This window comes from Perognathus longimembris, chromosome 11, assembly GCF_023159225.1.
Source record: "Perognathus longimembris pacificus isolate PPM17 chromosome 11, ASM2315922v1, whole genome shotgun sequence".
NCBI classification, from domain to species: Eukaryota; Metazoa; Chordata; class Mammalia; order Rodentia; family Heteromyidae; genus Perognathus; species Perognathus longimembris.
In genome coordinates, this window is record NC_063171.1 from 19,790,509 (window position 1) to 19,812,648 (window position 22,140).

The following is a 22,140-nucleotide window of genomic DNA, read 5'->3' on the forward strand; positions in this document are numbered from 1 at the left end:
ATGGGTCTCATGGATTTACTTTCTTGCCCAGGCTGGGTTTGAACCGTGATCATTATATCAGCCTTCCTAGTGGTTAGGATCACAGGCATGAATCACCAGTGCTACTTCTTATGGCTTATTGCTGGTTAACAGGACACTCAGGATTGTCTATCCTCCCGAGTACTAGGGTTTTCAAACCTGAGACTGAATTCACATATTCATTTTCTGTTACGGTCATAAAAACCAGACATAACAAAATTTTGCAGTTGGAAGCCTGGCAACTATTGGGTTTGGGATGACATTCAACTCTCCAGGAAAGGATGTTCTCTTGCTGAAAGAACCAGGATTGAAGTTGTTCTGAATTCCGTTTTACTGCCTCAAGGCCACCTTCCATATTAAGATTGTTTGCAAAAGCAAAACAAATCCTCCCCGGAATCCAATTTTCAGGAAACAGATTCAATAACCCAGAATACCACTCTTCTTAACAACTTTAACCTAAATCACATTAGCAAACCCCCTTGTAACAACTATGGTTAACAGAATGCTTATTCTACCACCTACATAGCGAAGTCTTCCAAGTGAAAGGAATTTAAGAACTATCCTCCATGTGCTAAGCATTATGTACCTAAGATTTAGATATAAATTTTTTATGCACCTATTTTTCTAAGGTTGTGATTCCTTAGTAATCCACACAATGTACAAAGCTGAAGTTTTTTGGTTGGCTGTAGAGCTTGACTAGCACTCTACCACTCTGTACCAGCACTCTTTCCTTCCCAGACTGGCTTTTAACAGCAACCCTGAGATGCCAAGCCTCCTGAATAGCTAGGAATAGCTATGAATGCCGGGCTTGATTTAAAAAAACAAAAAACCCTAACTTCTGCCTATACTGGAGTAAAAACTCAGGACATCATACCCAAAATACCAGAGGAGGAAGAATAGCCATAAGATGAAAAAGGACGAATTGGAAGTCCTACTTTTGCCTTTTAGTGACTGTACTGGCGCTTCAAATCCAGGCTTTACAGTCTTACCTGTTTCCCTGCCCCCCAAAGCTAGTGCACTAGAGCTGCAAAACCCTACCACCTCTGGCTTTTTGCTTAACTGAGAATGAAGAGTTCTAACTTTCCTGTCAGGGCTGTGAATGCAGACTGCTAGCATTAAATAAAAGCTCAGGGACAGGCCTGAGTTCAAGCCTCAGATCTCAAGAGTATCTAGGTTTACATGTACCTAGCTTTTTTCTGCCTTTCTATAATGGGCAAGCAATTCATTTAAAACCTCTCAAGAAACAACTCTTAGATCTGTTAACTTTTCCCAGTCCACAAATCTTTACGTAAACTTGAACCCAGAAACATAGAAGGCATACAAATATAAAAACTTCTGGACAGTAATTCAAACCCAACAATGAATTTCAGAAGCCTTGTTCCATTAAAAAAAAAATTAGCAATTCCATCTACTCTTCTGGGTGGCCATTCTTTCACTTAGCAATAAACTCTTGCTTTAGAGGGGTGGTGTGGGGGGATTTACTCAGCAGGCAAAGATTGGGAAGATCTTTGATATTGCCCAGTTAGGCACCAGCTGGCAAACACCTGTAAGTAATCTTAGCTATTCAGAGGGCTGAGGTCTGAAGATCATGGACCTGAGGATGCCACCTTGTTCAAGTCCACAAGACTCCAATTAACCAGTAAAAAGCCAGAAATAGAACTATAGCTTAAGTGGTCATAAGCACAAAAGCTTAAGGATAGCACCCAGGCTGAGTTCAAGTCTCAAAACAGACACAAAGTACAGCAAACATAACTCTGAAACTATCCATGGTTACATACACATGGACAAAACAGGTTTACTTGAGTTATAGACAAAATGCATTACTTAAGGAAAAAACTTTTGAGAACCCCCACAAGTTTGAAAAATACATTTTATTTGTGGGATAGCTTAGCAAAGATTTATGTCCAGAAAGCTATTTTTAATACAAATTGGATATTCAGGAATGAAGCACTAGTTAAGAGAATACTGATTGTTTCAGTCATCAACAACCAACTGCAGAAGAATCTAAAGCTAGGAATAGGAGTTTGATATAAAAAAAAAAAGACACCTCCCCTCCCCTGTGTACAATGAAGTTAAGCAACACCGACACTAAAACAAAATACATGTTGCCCACAATCCACATGACAGAAAGCAAACCCAAGATGGGCACCAGTTGCTCATGATTATAATCATAGGTACTCAGAAGGCTGATGCCTGGAGAATTTTAGTTGCAAAGCCAGCCTGGGGCAAACAGTTGCTTGACTGAATCTTCCATAACCAACCAGCAAAAATGGCGGACTGGAAGCACAGCTCAAGTGGGAGGGTGCCAGCCAAGAGCAAAAAAAGCTAAGCAAAAATGTGAAGCCTTTAGTTCAAGCACCAAAAAAAAAAAAAAAAAAAAAAGAGCTATGTTAACCGAGTCATGTCTAATCTAAAGTCCTACTATCTACATTGTGCTTTCAACATGAGAAATTGTGAAAGTTTACTAAAAATTCTAACTTACAGAAACAAGTATCTTCAGAAATACATTGTACTATAGATGAATGTGAAATTTATCTCCTTGACCCCAATTCTAAACTTTATGCTTCCTCTTTTCTGCCTAAAACAAAGATTATAATCCTTGTCCCAAAGAGTTCTCCATGATGATGTAATTTCTAAACTCCACATACTAGAAACCAAACTTGTATCTATTAGGAAAGAAAATCCTGACCTTGGTCTATAGACAAAGCTTGGAAGACAAAATTAGGCTGAGTTTTACTGCAAGAACTGCAATACCACCATCATTCTGTTATAACGTCTATCATTGGCATATATTCCTTGAAACTGCGCGACTGGCCCTCAACATTTAAAATTCCAACATTATAGAAGCACTCTATTGTGTGAGATTAATGGTCAACTACACAGGTAGGATTTAGTGTGACACTTTATTTTCTACTGTATTAAATGAAGCCAGGAAAATATTGAGTTAATTTAAAAGGCAAATTTTTACTCCTTGAAAGAAAAAAAAATACAAACTGGCATGGTGCTTGTATAATAGGTCATTGTATTTTACATAGTATAAACAAAACCACTAACATCTATATGCTTGGTTTTCTTAAACTACAACAAACCACAGAACAGAAGGGGAATGGGTTTACTGATTTGGTGGAAATAAACATCTTGGGGAAAACACATAGCATGCTTAAAAAAAACTATGCATAGGCACTGACATAACAAAGTTTAATAACCACCACCTCCTCTCCCTTGTCCATAGTAGCCTCCCCCATAGTTCCCCCTGCCACCACCTCGCTGGAATCCTCCAGATCCTCTGTAGCCTCCTCCACCAGATCCTCTGTAGTCTCCACCAGATCCTCTGTAGTCTCCACCAAAGCCACCTCTATAGCCCCCCTGTGAACCTCCTCTAAAACCACCCCCACCCCCACCATATCCTCCTCGGTAAGAGTTGGAGCCACCACCATAGCCTCCACCACCTCCATAGTTTCTACCTCCAAAACCTCCACCACCTCCAAAACCTCCACCATTCCCTCCAAAGCCTCCACCATTCCCTCCAAAGCCCCCATCATTGCCTCCAAAGCCTCCACCGCCTCCATAGTTTCCTCCAAAGCCCCCACCACTCCCACCCCCAAAGCCCCCACCACTCCCACCACCATAGCCCCCACCACTCCCACCCCCAAAGCCTCCGCCACCGAAGCCACCGCCACTTCCTCCAAAGCCTCCTCCACCTCCACCAAAGCCTCCACCACCATATCCCCCACTACCATATCCTCCACCGCCATAGCCCCCACCGCCATATCCTCCTCCGCCATAGCCTCCACCACCATATCCAGAACCCCTTCGATATCCACTTCCATTATCATATCTGGCCATCTTAGGAGGACGTGGACCATCTCCATACCTAAGAAGGGGGTGGGGGGGGAGAACAGAACGCAGGTTAGTTTGTACTTTTTCTTGGGTAAAAGTTATCAAGATCCTAATACAAACAAAAACAACAAAAAGGCAGGCAGAGCATGGTCCTTCACACCTGTAATGCGAACAACATGGGAAATATATGTAGGAGGATCTCAGTTCCAGGCTGGCATAGACAAAAGTGTCAGACCCTAGTTGAAAAATAACTGAAGTACATGGTACCTTGAGGTGTGGCTCAAGAGGAAAAGTGCTTGCCTAGCAAGCCTAAGGCCCTGAGTTGAAATCCTAGTATAAAACAAAAGAATTACTCTTTCAAGATAGCTATACTGTTCTCCAGTTCTCTATGATAATACTAGACACAATAGTGTTTGCATTTAAGGAAGAAACAACCCCTTAACAAATTTCTTTTCTTTGTAGAGATGCCAACACATCATTAAAACTACTTCATTTTTGAGGTATTACATACTGCAAAATACACTGTACTTACTACACATGTACTTTAGAGGTCTCTTTTTTGTTTATATCTAACACTGATATTCTGAACTACAGGAACTTGAGATAAACATACAGAATCTACCCTGACTTACTTTCAAAGGCAACTGAGGTATACTTACCGTGCACCACCAATCATAAGGTTTATACCAGCAGCAGAGGGCCTAGAAATCTGGCGGATCATGTTCAGCATATGTTCATTTACAGGATCCAACTGGCTGATGATATTAGGTTGTTTGGATACTTCAACAACCAGAGCTTCCATGGCTGCACGGAGAGCAGTGATACATGCAGCAGCTTCATGAGATATTTGCAGTCTGATCCTAAAATGGAGAAAAATAAAAATATTTCATCAATTCCACACAAGGAATGTAATAAATCTAACTGGTTAAGCACTAATTCAACATTAGAATGGTTCCAGACATATTCATACCTGAATTTGTTCACAACACAAGCGTAAACAATGAGAAAATGTATAGTTTACCTCACTTATGTAACTCTAACCCCCTGGAGTAACTTTCTACTAACTGCTAGTCATAAGGACTCTTATGGCTATGTTTGTAGTGCATTTACTTCTACCAAGCCTTACACACACACCCCAAGGAAATACGTGGCTAAGCAATTACTGCCATGTTTTTATCTTATTAGATTTTTTTTTTTTTTGGGGGGGGGGGGTTGGGAGAGGCAAGTCCTGAGGCTTGAACTCAGAGCCTGAGCACTGTCCCTGAATTCTATTTGCCCAAGGATAGACTTGAGCCACAGTGCCACTTCTGGCCTTTTCTGTTTATGTGGTCCTGAGGAATTGAACCCAGGGCTTCATGCACGCTAGGCAAGCACTCTTCTGCTAAGCCACATTCCCAGCCCCTCTTATTAGATTTTAATCTGAACACATCTGCATTGTAAGAGACTAGAGTTTGTAATTTATAATTGAAATCCATACCAGTCATCTATAAACACAATCTGCCCATCAGATTGGACTTTTTTGGAGGCAAAGAGGAGCAACTGCAAGGGGGTGACTAAGGTCATGCCTTTAGCAGAGATGGCTCGGGTTCGAATCTGTAATAGGAAAAAAAGAGGCAAATGGAAATGACTGACACAATTGGCTAAGAGTACCATATACCTATAATAATGAATGTTAAAACACCTTTTTAAAAACAAAGATAACTGGATTTAACTTTGCCATACCTTTTCACCAAACACAAAGAAGGGAGATGGATACTTCATGTCTTGGCTGCTGAAAGGACAATTAACTGATGACTTGTGGATAAGTGCATTACGTCCTTCAGTGGTAAGAATCTTTCTCTTTTCCTTATGATAGCATACATTGGGGTATACACCAAAGGCCAGCAGAGAGATTACAACATCCAAATTATTATCTGGCCCAGTGTTAGTGAACACTTGAGTCAACAAACAATCTGTCAAAAGAAACATTAAAAAAACAAACAAACTGGTTAACTACTTAAATCCTTCTATCATTTGCTACCTATGTAAGAGAGTTAAAACTATTCCCAAAAACATCTTTTCCAATAACCTGGCTAAAACGTTCTCAGAACACACAATATAAACAAAGGTCAAGAAGAAATTTTGGTTGCCATAGTAAGACAGCCATTGAATTAAACTGAAAGGATCAGAGTTGAAGTATTTTTTCCTCCATTTTAAAATACCTCTATCCCGGGGCTGGGGATATGGCCTAGTGGCAAGAGTGCTTGCCTCGTATACATGAGGCCCTGGGTTCGATTCCCCAGCACCACATATACAGAAAATGGCCAGAAGTGGCGCTGTGGCTCAAGTGGCAGAGTGCTAGCCTTGAGCAAGAAGAAGCCAGGGACAGTGCTCAGGCCCTGAGTCCAAAGCCCCAGGACTGGCCAAAAAATAAAATAAAATAAAATACCTCTATCCCTTATAGAGAAGGGGGAACGACAATGTAAGAGGACAGACACTGAAATTAAATTAGTTGGAATGATAAAATGCTTTATCAGCGATTAGAAATGCTATAATAAATTTATTTGCTCTAGTCTAGAAAAGCCTAAAAACTACTTTTACAACCCTACTGAATCTAGACAAGTCTAGGTTCATCATCTAGAATCTATCATCCCCCAAAATGGTGTGATAGTTGCCTCTGAGGAATAAACCATACTAAATCCAAAATGCATTAATACTGTTCTCTCCCTTTTCTTTAGTTCTTTACAAAATAATTCAGTCAGTTTACAGGCACTGGTATTTACATCATTTATTTTCAACATTTATCATCTTGCCCAACTACATTCTACATCTCAAATACATTAGGCATTCCAGTTTTTAAAGTTTAACTGAGGGCTGGGAATATGGCCTAGGGGCAAGAGCATTTGCCTCATATACATGAAGCCCTGGGTTCAATTACCCAACACCACATATACAGAAACGGCCAGAAGTGGCGCTGTGGTTCAAGTGGCAGAGTGCTAGTCTTGAGCAAAGAGAAGCTAGGGACAGTGCTCAGGCCCCTTAGTCAATGCCTCAGGACTGGCCAAAAAAATAATAATAATAAATAAAAAATAAAGTTTAACTGAGTTATTAGCAAAGTAAAACAATATAGATCAAGCTCTACTCAGTCAACATCACAACTTTATCCTCCCTTTCAAACATAAAATTCGGGCTAGAATGTTGGCTTATTGATAAAGTACTTCCTTTCACATCCTCAGTACCACATAAAACAGGAAAACCCAGAAGTGGCACTGTGATTCAAGTGGTACTGTGCTAGCCTTGAGCAAAAGCAGCTCAGGACAATGCCCAGGCCTTGAGTTCAAGCCCCAGAATGGGCAAAAAAAAAAAAAAAAAAAAGTTGAAAGCTGGTACTGTGATGATCTTCAAAAGACTAGTAGTAAAACAAGTAAGACCATAGTAAAAAGCATAGGATCTAAAACTTGCCCTTCAGCTATATCAAGAATCACAGAAATCTTACCTTCTGGAAAACCGGAATTAATCAGTATTTCTTTAAGCTGGACTTTGGCCTCCCAAGTCATTCTTAGTGTAGCCATATTGAGTCGCTTGTGTTCACAAAAACGTATCTCGGCTTCTTCTCCACCCATTCTAAAATAAAAGATGAAACAGTCTCAAGAATTTGAATCTAAAAAACACATCATGGAATAATTGCAACAAAACCCTTTTCATTAAGCTCATACCTAGCATCATCCCAGGCTTGGAACACTGATAAAAGGGCCACATGATCAGAATATCGATTTCCAGCAAAGTTCCGATGGATATGGCCCAACCGCTTTCCTTCACTGATGAAAGGTTCTGGAAAGCAGGTAGCAGCAGAGATGGTACAAACAGCATCTCCCACACTGAAACAACAGTTTAACGTGAATTATATTCTTGTTGCCAGTAGATTAGGAATATATACTATTAACTTTGCTTTAAGTGTCATTATAGCCTCCCATGTTACTGACACACCAAAACTTGACAAGTTCACACTGGCTTTCTTCAGAGTCAGAATGGGAAAAAATACCGCTTATTTAAATGCTTACATAAATTATGACCATGTATGTATCTGTCCCCCATGTTTTAGTTTTCTCTACCTTAACAAGACTGGTTCTTTCTTTTGGGGGGGGGGTGCTAGAGATGATTTTCTTAGATTTAGACTTTATATATTTTTTTAATTTTTATTGTCAAACTGATGTACAGAGAGAGAGGTTACAGTTTCATACGTTAGGCATTGTGGGTCTTTCTTTTTATAGCCATCAGCTAGACCCCAGCTCACAATGTCTGCCTGCCAAGGGACAGGACCACAGGAATGCACCATGATACCCAGACAATAAATCCCTTTTCCTAATGCTACTTTTTCAAAAACAAATCCAGCTTTGGAAAGTGGCATACTTTGTTCTCTTCATGGAAATCAGAGCTTTCCTGAATACTGGGCTATTTACTGTAACTACTCAATTTTATTTCCATTTTACTTCTACCTGAATACATTTAGTTTCTTCTGTCTAACTATTACAGACAGACAGAGGTTATGAATCTAAAGCACTTACTAGAAAATACATCCCATTATCATCATTTTCCCAAAACGAGGCTCAATGGGGAGTTTAGCCAGGATTCGTCCCAGAGGGGTCAATTCATCATTGGCATCTAATGCATCAAGTTCTGTGGAAAGACATTTCTTTGTAACAACTGCAATCAATACCCTCTAACACCAAGATCAACACTTCTTTGTACATAAAGACTTGAATATAGTACAACGTCATCCCATTTTAAAAAGCAATGTGTCAGGATCATACTCAAAGCCAACAATTCTTCATACCCCAAAGTTACACACACACACACACACACACACACACACACACACACACACACACACACACACGAGCATCTGTATTAAGGAGGCACTAGTAATTCAGCCCTATATGGTTATAAACCCGTAGTGGCACATATATTGTGAGAGTACCCAAAAAATTACAGGTCTCAATTCACATTCTGATATTAGTTTTGACATATCCTGCCTTTTCTAAAATATTTTACCAATCCATCTCATAATAATGACTACACTAAGCACACACATATAAGAACTACACAAAGTACTAAGTCTTCTTACCAGTTATTTACCTTGGCTCTTTAAGTCCATAATCAAGAGAGATTGTTTAATTAACATCTATTTATGTTAAGCAGATCTACATAAATACAAACCTCTGAGAGTATGCTCTGCTTCAATCACAGCATCCAGAGGTGGGGGCTCAATTGCCTTGGCTAGGAATTGGCCAATTCCTCCCAGGCGGAGTAGTTTTATGCTCAAAGCAATTTCATGTAATGGTGTACGAAACATCTCTGGTGTCATGTGTGTTTCAAGTCTAAGAGAAAACAAGTATAATGTAATCATCTTCCCAGTGTGCACAACCATTAGCATAGCAAAATCCCAGCAAAACAACCACTTACAGTTGCATTCCTTAAAATAACTATGAAATGTTTTTGTTTACTTAACACTCTGTACAAGTTGGTTGACAGGGGCTTATAGCATGATGGCCTTTACAATGGCCAAGAGTGGAGGGGGGAAAGTGATCCTAGTCCCCACGATAGCCCTGTGCATAGCTTTAAGTCTCCAAAGTAAATTAGCATAAATTAAAAACAGAGCTACATGTTGTCTAACCTTTTACTCCGTAAGATTTCAATGCCACTGGGAAATCTTACAATCATAGTTACTCAGGATGCTGAGGTAGGACGATCACAGTATGAAGCCACAAGGAAAGGAAAATCAGACTTTTAACTCCAATTACCCAGCAAAAAAGTCAGAAGTAGAAGTGGAGCTGAGGCTTAAGTGGTAGACCATGAGCCATAAGCAAAACAGAAAGGTCAGGGACACTCCCTGGTCCATAAGTTCAAGCCCAAGATTAGTACTTTTTTGTTGTTGTTGGTTGTAGAGCTTGGATTCTGGGTTTAAACACTGTCCCTGAGCTCTTCAGCTCAACGCTAGCACTCTACCACTTCTTCAGCCACAGCTCTACCTCTGGTTTTCTGGTTGGTAACTGGAGTTAATAGTCTCATGGACATTCCTGCCTGGGCTGGCTTTGAACCATGATCCTCAGGTCATAGCCTCCAGAGTAGCTAGAATTTACAGGTGTAAATTCACTGACACCTGTCTCAAAAAAAAAAAAAACCTTTTAAACTTGTAGTTATAACTCCTTTAACTTGATATTGAGGTTTTTGCTGTAAAATTAGAATTCATAAAATATCCAAAAACACAAAGTAACATAACTTTAACTTGTTTTCACAAAGTTTGCTCCATAAAATCAGTAATTTCAAAGTTAAAAAGTTACATGGACACACAAAAAAATGTACATCTATCCTTTTACCAAGTAACAGGTTTCTGACTTCTCTTTACATTCCTAGGATATATTATTAAAGATGTTTCCCTCCAACATATTGAGCTGGAGACATTCGTGCATTCAGTAAGTTCACATGGGGATGAGAAAATGTACGAGCAGACAGCATATTTACAGTTATTGTTTTTTAAAGAACTCAAGTGGTTACCTCTCAAAACGAGCTCGGCTACAAAGATGAAAGCAAAATCCAGGACGTACACGACCAGCTCTACCCTTCCGTTGTTCAAGGTTTGTTTTAGATGCCCACACTGTAGCATAGTTGGTCATGTTGTTATGAGCAGTGAACAGTTTCACTTTCTGCCTAAATAGCAAAGCATGGTTAATTCTTACTAAACACTTATTTTAATGACTCATATAATCAGTCACCAAGGACTACTTAGGAACAGCACAAGTGAAAATAATAAGCAACCTGACTCAACTCTTCTGGATCTACTAAAAGGCAATATAAAATACATGCACCAATACTAGCTTGACTGCTTTGGCAAGTTTATTAGATCACTACCTCACCTAACAATGAATCAGTACAGCTATCTACTTATAAGCATTAAAGGATGTAACTTGAATTTAAATCTGACACACATAAAGATTAGTGGTGACGATTATTCAATCCACCCCAATCAATGTTAACATTTAGGATTTCTATGATTTAAACATTATATGTGAAACTGCACCCTATGTTGCACATCTAATGCTACACGCATTTAGTGGCATCACCATGATCTGTTTGAACCCAAATTATAAACAGAATCCTTCTAAGTTCCATCTAAAAGCAGTTATTCACCATTCTGTAAAATGGGACTTGGGTAATTTTGCAGCAGGATAGACTGAGCTGAGGGACTACATCTGAAAAATACGGAGGTAGTCAGGTGCTGGTGGCCCACACCTATAATCCTAGCTGCTAGGGGAAGGCTGAGGACTGCAGTTTGAAGGTAGTCCAGGCAACTAGTCTGTGAGACTTAACTCCAATCAATCAAAAGAAAAGGCCACACGTGGTGCTGTGGCTCAAGTAGTAGAGCACTAAACATGAACAAAAAGGAGTTTGGCGACGCTGCCCAAGCACCAGGGGGGGGGGGGGGGGGGGGAGAGTGTCGGGACACCGACCACCATGGAGTACAAGCTAACCAGATAAAAGCATTCTCCAACTGCATTGGACTTACTTTGTGCCAATTAATACAATTTATATATGCTCATTCCCACATCTGCTTCCCAGGCACATATCAAACTAGCCTCAAATTCACTATATGCCTTGGAATGGCTTTGAGCTTATGATTGTAACTCAGCCTCAAGTGTGCCATTATAATGATCATGTTGGCTATAGTGTATTTCAGGTAGAGTATATACTGCTATTACATATTCATTTTTCAGTGATACTAGGTTTGTCTCATGCATGCCAGGCACTTGAGCCTTGAAAAATCTTTTAGTTATAGTTTCCTTTAGTTATTCAGTAGACAGGATTTCTTGCTTATGCTTGAAGCCAGTCTTACTTCTTACCTATACCTCTCTTCCAAAGCTGGTACTATAGACATTCGTTTTTAGGGACATGCTATATTACATGTGATTTTGAAGGTAGAAGATCTAGATCTAGAGGTCAACCTGTCTCTTCAAGCACTCTACCACTAAGCCACCTTGTTAGCCTCTATTTATAGACGATTAACAGAAATAGGAAAATAAGTCCTTTAGGGACTTACTTGCAAGAGTCAATGACATAGACCACGTCATTTATGGTAATACTTGTTTCAGCAATATTTGTAGACAAAATAACCTGCAAAGAGGAAAAATTACACTTAAGAAAATATTCCACTTACATAATAGAAATGATTCAGTTGTTATACAAAAAAGGATAGAATTACTTTCTCTGCAGTGGATAATGAAAAACATACTAAGCTTAAGGACTGCTTTTTCCTCCTTTACTTAAATATGCTTAAAAATTGGTGGCTCTTTGAAAGCTTTTAACACTGTAGCATCTATAAGCCCCTTCCCCACCCATCACTATAATGTTTAATATTTACCTTGGTTACTCCAACAGGTACTGGATCAAATACTTTCCTTTGTTCCTCTCGGGGAATCTGAGAATGTAGAGGTAGAATCTGATACCTGTGGCTTCCTGTAAACAATACAGAATACAGAAAGATTAAGTGCTAAGAACAGGAGCTGGTTTAAAACTACTCTACCACACATATTTCTACATAAAAAAAGAATATAAACTCTGTATTCACATTTCTACCTCCAAATGTTAAGGACTGAAAAAGAACAAAACATACCAAAATGTGGGTTCATTTCCAAATGCTTCTGCATAGTGTAAATCAAATTCCAGCCAGGCAAAAAAACCAACACAGCGCCGGGGACATTAAGGGTTTCTATGTACTTAAGTAGAGCTTCAATAAGCTCAAATGGAGTTTCTTTTTCATTCAACTGAGACATGCTCATCTTTGTTTCTGGACCATATTCATCAGCACATATCAGGTTGCAATTTGCCTGCAAAAACAGAATAGCATCCTTTGTATTGTCTCAATCTGAATATTTTATTCATTCTATTTGACCAATTCTCATTGGTTATAACTAAAATTAATTTCACTGAGGTCCATCTTTGGACCTCAGCCTCTTGAGTAGAGCTAGGATTTCAGGTGTGAGTCACTGTGACAAACAAAATTTTATTATTTGATTCTGAAAGACTATTACTGAACACATCTTTCTAGTGACATCTTGGCCTAAATATATGGAGAAGTAAATTGTTACGATTGGTCTTTATGTCCCCGATTATTTTTTAGTTTGCAATTCATTTATACTCTCGGATCTTTTGGCTGAAGAGATGCGATTCCACATTACTTACTTTATATTACTGGCTATCATATAGCCTGCCTAACAAGCACAACATATGATCAAACCCCAAGTGCTGCCAAGCAAAATAAATTTAAGTGTTCTTCACTCCCTCTCCATGAAATTCCTCTGACTGTCACTTAATACTCAACTTAATATCACTGACTTGTTTACTTAAATTAGGATTGTAACTGCTATGGAAAAATATGTAAGAATCACCTAGGCAACCTGAACAGTTAAGAGCAGAAAAGATGCTTCCTACTGCTCTAACATAAACACTTTCTGTTGTGAAATAACTTGTATGAGTTACCTTTAAGCAAGTATGTCATGTTCTTTGGACTTTATGACAAGTGATTTAATTCATGGTAGAACAGTCATCAAACTCACAAGTCTTTAGAATGAAATACATAAATTATGCAAAGATAGTAATAACAGGCAATTTTTAAGTTTGCTGTAATGATCAATTAATTTCTTGGTCTTTTCTTAATATTTGCCAACACAAAAAAAATTCCTCATGGAATCTACTTACATCATCCTCCTCACCACCATCATCTTCCTTGTCTTTCTTTTTCTTATCCTTTGGTGGAGGAATAAACTGTGTCATCTGAATGCAGTCTTCCAGAAAATATTCTGCCAATGATAATTCAAGTGAGTGCATACTATCAACTTTCACAATGGATCAGAGTTTAAGAACTCTTAAATCATAGCTCAGTGCTATCAACGCCGTCCATAATGTGTCTTTACTACTAGCTAAGATTTCAAAATAGTAATCTAAGATTTCAAAATAGCAATAATCTTTAGTTGAAAAAAGAACGAGTAATGTTTATTATGCATGTTCTCACAAGGCTGTAGGGATCTCCTTCATACATTATCCACCAAATGTTACACACATTTAAGTAGGATCCTCTTAATTGCTATTCTGAAGACAATACAAAAACTAAGAGATATACCATCTATTATGCCTCTGATTCCCTGGTGAGCCTCATGAAGCATCTCTATGTACATCTTTCACTTTCTCTAAAAAACTTAAAATACCCTATTCATCACAACATACTAGAACTACATACACACTATCAATTTGAATTACCCCAAATATTTTTTTTTTTACATTCCTGGGCGAACCAATCCAATAGTGATACTCATAAGACAATATGTTGGAAAGGAACTGTACAACTAGCAGGGTGGGAGGGAAGGGAGGTAAGAGAAAAATGAGGGAGTGTTACAAGTATGACAAGAAATGTACTCACTACATTATTATATGTAACTGTAACCCCTCTGTACAACAACTTGACAATTAAATTTTTAAATGCCTTTTCCAGTACATATACAAGCTTAATGCTTTTGTCATCGCTAAACTGCAATTCTTGTTGCATTAAAATGCCAACATGAATTACTTTCTTTTATAATTTAACAGATTTCCGTAATAGTTCTCAGCAAATACGAAACATGTTTTACTTTCTTCATTAAATACTTCAAGCTTACCTTTTCACTTAAAAAAAAAAAAAGGTTACTTTTTTTTTGCTTTACTTAACAGTATCATCTCTTGGGCTTGAAGTCATCAAGTAAAATAAAGGTCATGAAGTAAAATAAAGGTTATCTATCTGAATACAAGTGCCGAGATACCATTACAGTCATTCTGGTTACCTAGATTTGCTATCACTTAGGCTACTAAGTGATCAACAGTAACAAACTGCACAAAAGGATCATTAATCTCCTGGGCAGCACGGAATAAAAGGTCATCATACTCAAAATAGAATGTAAGCTAGGTGATAAGTGTCTCGTACCTATAAAGTCCAGCTACCCTAGGAGGCTGAGACTGGAGGATCATGTTTGAAGTCAGCTGGGATACTTTCAACAGCTGGAATTAGAGATGTGGCTCCATGGTAGAATGAAGCTTTGAAGGAAAACGCAAGCAAGGGAGTCCCCAAGTTCAAGTCCCAGTACCAGCACATTATTTAAAAAAACATCGATATATCACATTTTAAAAAAAGAGCTCTAGGGGCTGGGAATATGGCCTAGTGGCAAGAGTGACATGAGGCCCTGGGTTTGATTCCTCAGCACCACATATACAGAAAATGGCCAGAAGGGGCGCTGTGGCTCAAGTGGCAGAGTGCTAGCCTTGAGCAAAAAAGAAGCCAGGGACAGTGCTCAGGCCCTGAGTTCACGGCCTAGGACTGGCCCAAAAAAAAAAAAAAAAGCTCTAATATGCAATGTGAAAATGCCTATTTCAGACTTCCATTTTATGTTTTTGAATTTAGATTCACTATAAGTAACATTGTAGAAAGCAAAACTGTAGATGAGAGGAATTCATGTATATTACAATTCAATTAATTGTGGCTCTAAGTTAAGCACTAAAAACTTCTACATGGAAGCTCTTCAAATAAAAACTGAACTGAACCCTTCCTTACACTGAATTTTAATAGACATCACAAGATATTCGCTAATGATGCTGTAACACATTTGTTAAATATTCCTAAATTACTACTGAAATCTCTGCTATGACAATCCAAATCCTACTGGACAATGTTTACCTTCTAACCCTATCCCCTAAAATTTACCTTGAACTGGGTAAGTCCGTCCATAAACCTCAATGATGGGACAATTGAAGAAATATTCACAAAACATGGTAGTATCAATAGTAGCAGACATAAGAACAATCCGAACTTCAGGATAAGCCAGAACCACATCACGCAGTACTACCAAAAGGAAATCAGTCTATTAAAATGAAAACAGAGGTGAGACTAATTAGAATGTTATTGTGTAGAAATGTAAGCATAAGAGTCCTCATTTCAAAAACAAACCACAACCCCCCCCCCCCCAAATAAGCCAACTAAGTCAGTAGAAGAATTAAATTATGCTAAGGCCCCAGTGGCTCATACATATGTATAATGTTAACTAGTAAGGAGGCTAAGATCTAAGGATTGCAATTCAAAGCCGGCACAGCCATTGAAGTTTACGTTTTGTCAGTTGTGGGGTTTGAACTCAGGGCCTGGGTGCTGTCCCTGAGCTTTTAACCTCAAGGCTACTGCTGTATCACTTATGAGTCACAGTGACACTTGTGATTTTCTACTTGGAGATTAGATCTCAGCCTCCTGAGTAGGATTACAGGTTTGAGCCACCAGTGCCCAGCTAAGTCTAATAGCACTTTTATCTCCCAATTAACCACCAACACATAGGAGTTAGATCTGTGGCTCAAGTTGGTAGAGCATCAGCCTTGAATGAAAAGGATGAAGGATGGCGCATAAGCCCTGAATTCAAGTTCCAGTACTGACATATGTGCACATGTGCACAGCGTGCACACACAAATACATACATAAAATCTAGGCATAGCAAAAAGACTGTAGAAAACCCACCAAAATTATCATCATAGCTAAGTACTAGTGGCACACACCTATAATCCTAGATACTCAGGAGGCAGAGATTGGAGGATCATGGTTTGCCGCTAGCAGCAAAGTCTGTGTAACTTGAATCTCCAATAAATTACTCAAAAAAAAAAGACTCAAGTGGCTCTGTAGCTGAACTGGTAGCATGCTAACCTTGAGTATAAACAGGTTTGGAGACTTCAGCCAGTTCCTGAGTTCAAGCCCCAGGATTAGCAACACAAAGTTTCATTATTTTCTTTTATTACTTGTCATCTTTGCAGTAACTTTCAAGTATCTAGGAAAATTTTTTTTTAAATCCCCCAAATTGCATAAGCATCTGTACCATGAGAGCCACCTAAGATTTCATATGCTATGTAGCCCTAAAATTCATTTCCCAGGGCTGAGAGGTATCTCAGTGGTAAAGTGCTTGCCTAGCAAGTACAACATCCTGAGTTCAATACTCAGCATAAAGACAAAAAATAAAAAATCATTTCCCTATGAGGATAATAAGAAAAAAGGTTATAAGCAATACAAATTTTAAAAAAAGTTTTAGCCTACAAGGTAAAAACTGGTGCCATTAGGTACAGTTAAGAAGGAAAAACCAAAATCTAGCCATGGTTATACATGACCTGATAAATAGTAAACACCTCAGTAACTAAAGTTCTGAGGATGAACAGTATGTGAATGGGAAAATGGAACAAGGGCATTATACCTATAGGTTCTCCCCTAAAGAAGACAACCTTAATATGTGAGGGTAGGGCTGGGGATATGGCTTGGTGGCAAGAGCACTTGCCTCATATACTTGAAGCCCTGGGTTCGATTCCCCAGCACCACATATACAGAAAATGGCCAGAAGTGGCGCTGTGACTCAAGTGGCAGAGTGCTAGCCTTGAGCAAAAAGAAGCCAGGGACAATGCTCAGGCCCTGAGTCCAAGGCCCAGGACTGGCAAAAAAAGAAAAAAAAAAAAAAGTATGTGAGGGTAACCACAAATCACTTACGTTAATGTCTCTTTCGTGTATTTCATCTACTATTACATGGCTGATGCCTCGAATGCCTGCTTCTAATTTTCTTAGGAGCACACCTAGAAAATAAAATCAGAGCAATTGGGAGGTTTCCATAGTTGATAAAAGTAGGAAAGCCAATCGACTATACTTCAATAACCCCAGTTTAGGAAATAGCTTACACACTTAAACTAGATGATAGTCTGAACATATTTTTAATTCAAGATTTTATAGTCTCTAAATTAAAAAACTACCAAGTACATCAACTCTGTAAATAAGTAAACTGTCAAAAATTCTACTTAAACAAGATTTTCAGATTGTTTCTCATCATTCTGCTCAATTATTACTTTCTGTGAACACAATACTGATCCCAAGTGAAACAAAAATACATTACTGACCTACAGTACAAAACATTATGCTGGCATGAGGACGTGGAAGAATAGACTCAAACCGAACACTATATCCACAGCTTTTTCCAGGTTCTTCGCCTCTCTCATATGCAACTCGCTCTGCCACAGAAACTGCACTGATTCTCCTGGGCTGAAACAAGAATTAATTGACTTAAAAACAGGGTCTCAGATGGGCACCAGTGGCTCATGCCTATAATCCTAATTAAGAGGCTGAGAGCTGATGAATGCAGTTCAAAACAGCCCGGGCAGGAAACTCCATGAAACTCTTAGCCTCAATTAGCTACCAGAAAATGGAAGCTGCACTGTGGCTCAAAGTGGTACATTGCTACCCGTGAGAACTTAGGGACAGCATCCAAGCTCAAATTCAATCCCCACAAATGACCAGAGGAAGGAAAAAGAAAAAGAAAAAACAAAAAACAGGGTCTCAATAATGAATGTGTTCTACCTTATCCCTTTCAATTAGCTAACAGAGAAATCTAATGTATGTTACTACTTTACAGAATAACCCTGTAGAACTTTAACCTGAACACTAACAGCAGTCGGGTTAAGGTTTTATATATATGTCAAATGCTGAATTTGCTGTAATTAGATTACAAATATAAAATTACAACTTGAAAATAAGTTATATCAATTTTTACAAATAAAAACTTATTTTTCCTAAAGATTTCTTAACTACACAAATTTCACAGTACTGTAGCATAGTTATAGTTAGCTTACAGTCACAAGTACATTTTAGCCTTCAAAATAAGCATTATTATTCTAATCCACAAGGTTATGAACTCTACAAACATGAACAATACTGCAATTTCCTCCAGTTTGGGTAATATGTACATTTCTTTCCTTTTGCTTAGTGTCAGCTGTTCTGTTTCTCATTCCCTTCCCCCCTCCCATCACTGCTCTTGAGTTGCTTAAGTTTATTTTCATCAATGTCCAGTGTGGCTAATGGGCCCTTCTGCTGTGATCATTCACCCACTTTCCACTGTTTCTGTGACCTCCCAGCTTCCCTCAGATGTGTAAATACCATATATAAGGTAAAGGATACAGTCATCTAAAAATGGTAAGACAAATTAAAAAGATCCAGGTGTGTGGTGGCTCATGCCTGTAATCTTGGCTACTCAGGAGGCTGAAATCTGAGGATCAAGGTTCAAAGCTAACCCAGGCTGGAAAATCCTTGAGACTCTTCACTCCAATTAACCACCAGAAAATCGAAGTGGAGCTGTGGCTCAAAGTTGTACAGTGCTATCCTTGAGCTGAAGAGCTCAGAGTCCCCAGGCCCAGAGTTCAAGCCCCATGACCAAAAGGGAAGGGGGAAAATAAGATCTTGTTTCCCTTATCTTTGGAGTTCTTTTCAGTCTATATATTAACTTCTGTTCGTATGACAAATTTTTAATTTCTTAAAAGTACATTAGAAAAAATAATTAAAACCACTATTATTTTGTATTATAATGGCTACTATGATTAAAGCATGCCTAAAGCACTAGAGGAACATAAAAATTTATGGACTGATAATTTTTGTAATACTTTGAAGTTCATTCATATCCGTAAGAAAGTAGATGGTGGTACATACTTATAAACACAACACTCAGGAATGATAGGCAGGAAGATCGGAGTTCAAGGTCAGCTGTGGTCCACTGACCATGGCCTTGTCTCAAAGATCACAATTAGCCATGCGCTTGTGGAGTATGTCTGCATCCCTAGCTAACTCAGGAGGCTGCTGACATGTGAGGATCATGGTTTATAGTTACACAGGGCAATATTCAGAAACATATGTATATATACACACAAAGTTCAGATGGCTCAACTCCTATAAGCTACACCAGCTGTTCAAATACTAACAACCCATCTCATATCTGTATACAGATTAATAAGACCAAGATACCCAAGGAAGCACCTGGGAGAAGACATGTGCAGAACAAAATTAAGGACTCGGTCAGGTGCTGGTAGTTCCAAACTGTAATCCCAGCAACTCAGGAGGTTAGGAATGAGTATCACTGTTTAAATGCAGCAAGGGCAACAAAGTCCAAAAGACTATCTCCAATTAAGTATTTGTCTAGAGCTATCCACACTCACACAGCATGGCTTGTTACTTACCTGAGTTACAACAATATTACATTCTGCTGCTCGGTCATTCTGAATAAAGTCATCTAGAATGAACTGTGGAACCTGTGTGGTCTTTCCACATCCAGTTGCCCCCCGGATAATAACTACTGAATTCTGACTAATTGCTTCCAGGATTTCACTTTCAAATTTCTTCACAGGCAGTAACTCTCTTTCCTGTAACACCTGTGTTGGGGAAGTATTAAGTTAGTAAAATTTCACTAGCAGTTTCTTAACCCTATTGAATCCCCCCATCATAGAATTTTCCACTCACATTATTTATTAGCACAGTCATTTCTAAGAACTCAGTAATTATCCCTCAGAGGTAAACGCAATTCCCAGTCTGGTAAATCTAAGGGTCCGGGAACTCTGTACAGCTGTTATACACAGAGGGATAACAGTTAAATAAGTACATTTCTCTCTCTCTTTTTTTTTTTTTGGGGGGGGGGGGGGCCAGTCCTGGGCCTTGGACTCAGGGCCTGAGTACTGTCCCTAGCTTCTTCCCGCTCAAGGCTAGCACTCTGCCACCTGAGCCACAGCGCGCCTTCTGGCCGTTTTATGTATATGTGGTGCTGGGGAATCGAACCGAGAGCTTCATGTGTAGGAGGCACGCACTCTTGCCACTAGGCCATATTCCCAGCCCCAAGTACATTTTAAACAGTGCCACCTCCTCCCTAATTTTCTTCCGGTTCCCCCTCCCCCAAACTATTTGCTATCCTTCTAACCATAACTAAAATGTTTCAGACTTACAGCTTGCAAATTATGATCCTGTTCCATTTGGTACATTAATTCATTCTTGAGGTCTGTGCTTATTTGTTCTGGAGTTGCCTATAAAACGGAAATGCAACATTCATGTACCAGGTAAAATATTAAGCCTGCCTTAAATATGCCATACATGGTTTTGATACTTAAAACTAAGCAAAATCATCTTAAATTCCCATCCTGTAATGTCTCAATTTCTGTATCATTTTAGAACTGTTTTGCTAGCATATGCAACTCCCTCCCACCTCTGGCCAAAAAGAGGTGCCCCCACAAGTTCCAAGTTAATGTGTCGTCATTAAGTCAAATAGCCTAAGCCAGTGGCTCATGCCTCTAATATTAGCTACTCCAGACACACAAAAAAGAGGTAGCCTAGCTGGCACTAGTGCCTAACATCGGTAATCCTACTCAGGAGGCTGAGATTTGAAGGGTGTGGTTCAAAGCCAAACTGGGTAAGTCCCTGGACATATCCCACACACCATACCCACATGTCTAAGCAGAAGTTGAGCAGCACTATGAGAAAAGTGAATACTCAGCACTTGTAGTAAAGCCCTGATATCTGCATCTTAAGCATTCCTGGTTTTTCTCAGACAATGGTCCTAAGAGTAGGGAGATGCCTAATACTGGGGGGTCACATAAAGCATTTGATACAGACACCTAAGTTTTTTGTCTTACTGACAATTTTGTATGGCCTTTGGCTGTTATATAACAAATGGGCCTTGGCAAAAAAAAAGATATCCAAGATAAACAAGACTACAATACACATTCCCAAGGTAAAGCCTAAGATATATTAACAAAGAACATGTATACTCACAAAAGCCAGAGGCCCCTCATCAATGTTGCTACTAGTCCAAGGATTCCAGTTGGATTGTGGAGGTGACCAAGGAACCACACCTACTTGATTTTGCCTCTGTGACGGTTCAAAGTGAGCCAATTTCCCCATATTGAGTGCAACCGGCATAGAAGGATCATCAGGCTATTAAATAAAAATAATTTTTAAAATTCAGTATGAGTTGTCTAATAAGGTCTGTTCTACATGAGGTGAGCTAAAAAGCCTACATACTTACTGGGGGCACAATGTCAAGATTCAGCTCTTGAACAACATTTTGCAGCTGAAGCTCTAAATCTTGAGAGAGGCAAACTTTGTAAGGCTCCACCTACAGAAAAAGATTTATGAAAGTAGGTAAATTTGAACACAACTATATTACTATTGTGGAGTTGAGAATACAGGTGACACTAATACCACAGTACCTAAATTATACTCTTAATGAGACAATGACTTCCAAAGTCTGAAACTCTACCCACTATATTAACACAGTATTTTGCCAAACAAGATGTGATTAGTAGAACCCACTGAGCTTTTAAAATTGGCCCAGGGATACCTCAAATTAGAATCGCCTTACACCACCTCTGGAATACCTAGGGTTCATTATAGTTACTGTACCTGGC

At 39.0% G+C, this 22,140-nt stretch overlaps 1 protein-coding gene across 2 annotated transcripts in view; it reads right to left on the minus strand.

Moving 5' to 3' along the window:
* Positions 1 to 2,904: 2,904 nt before the first annotated feature.
* Dhx9 (DExH-box helicase 9) overlaps positions 2,905 to 22,140 on the minus strand; it is a 33,163-nt gene continuing 13,927 nt past the window's right edge. For both annotated transcript variants that reach the window (XM_048356738.1, XM_048356739.1), the window contains exons 9-28: positions 21,759 to 21,848; positions 21,506 to 21,667; positions 20,683 to 20,760; positions 19,927 to 20,118; positions 17,824 to 17,965; positions 17,423 to 17,505; positions 15,620 to 15,776; positions 13,591 to 13,691; positions 12,506 to 12,719; positions 12,254 to 12,348; positions 11,933 to 12,006; positions 10,393 to 10,545; positions 9,055 to 9,215; positions 8,403 to 8,514; positions 7,554 to 7,715; positions 7,334 to 7,461; positions 5,581 to 5,810; positions 5,336 to 5,451; positions 4,518 to 4,718; positions 2,905 to 3,892 (exon numbers count right to left, since the gene is read on the minus strand). In XM_048356738.1, coding sequence (XP_048212695.1) covers positions 3,217 to 3,892; positions 4,518 to 4,718; positions 5,336 to 5,451; positions 5,581 to 5,810; positions 7,334 to 7,461; positions 7,554 to 7,715; positions 8,403 to 8,514; positions 9,055 to 9,215; positions 10,393 to 10,545; positions 11,933 to 12,006; positions 12,254 to 12,348; positions 12,506 to 12,719; positions 13,591 to 13,691; positions 15,620 to 15,776; positions 17,423 to 17,505; positions 17,824 to 17,965; positions 19,927 to 20,118; positions 20,683 to 20,760; positions 21,506 to 21,667; positions 21,759 to 21,848 — 3,327 coding nt within the window. In that variant the 3' untranslated portion in view covers positions 2,905 to 3,216. The remainder of the gene's footprint in view (positions 3,893 to 4,517; positions 4,719 to 5,335; positions 5,452 to 5,580; positions 5,811 to 7,333; positions 7,462 to 7,553; positions 7,716 to 8,402; positions 8,515 to 9,054; positions 9,216 to 10,392; positions 10,546 to 11,932; positions 12,007 to 12,253; positions 12,349 to 12,505; positions 12,720 to 13,590; positions 13,692 to 15,619; positions 15,777 to 17,422; positions 17,506 to 17,823; positions 17,966 to 19,926; positions 20,119 to 20,682; positions 20,761 to 21,505; positions 21,668 to 21,758; positions 21,849 to 22,140) is intronic.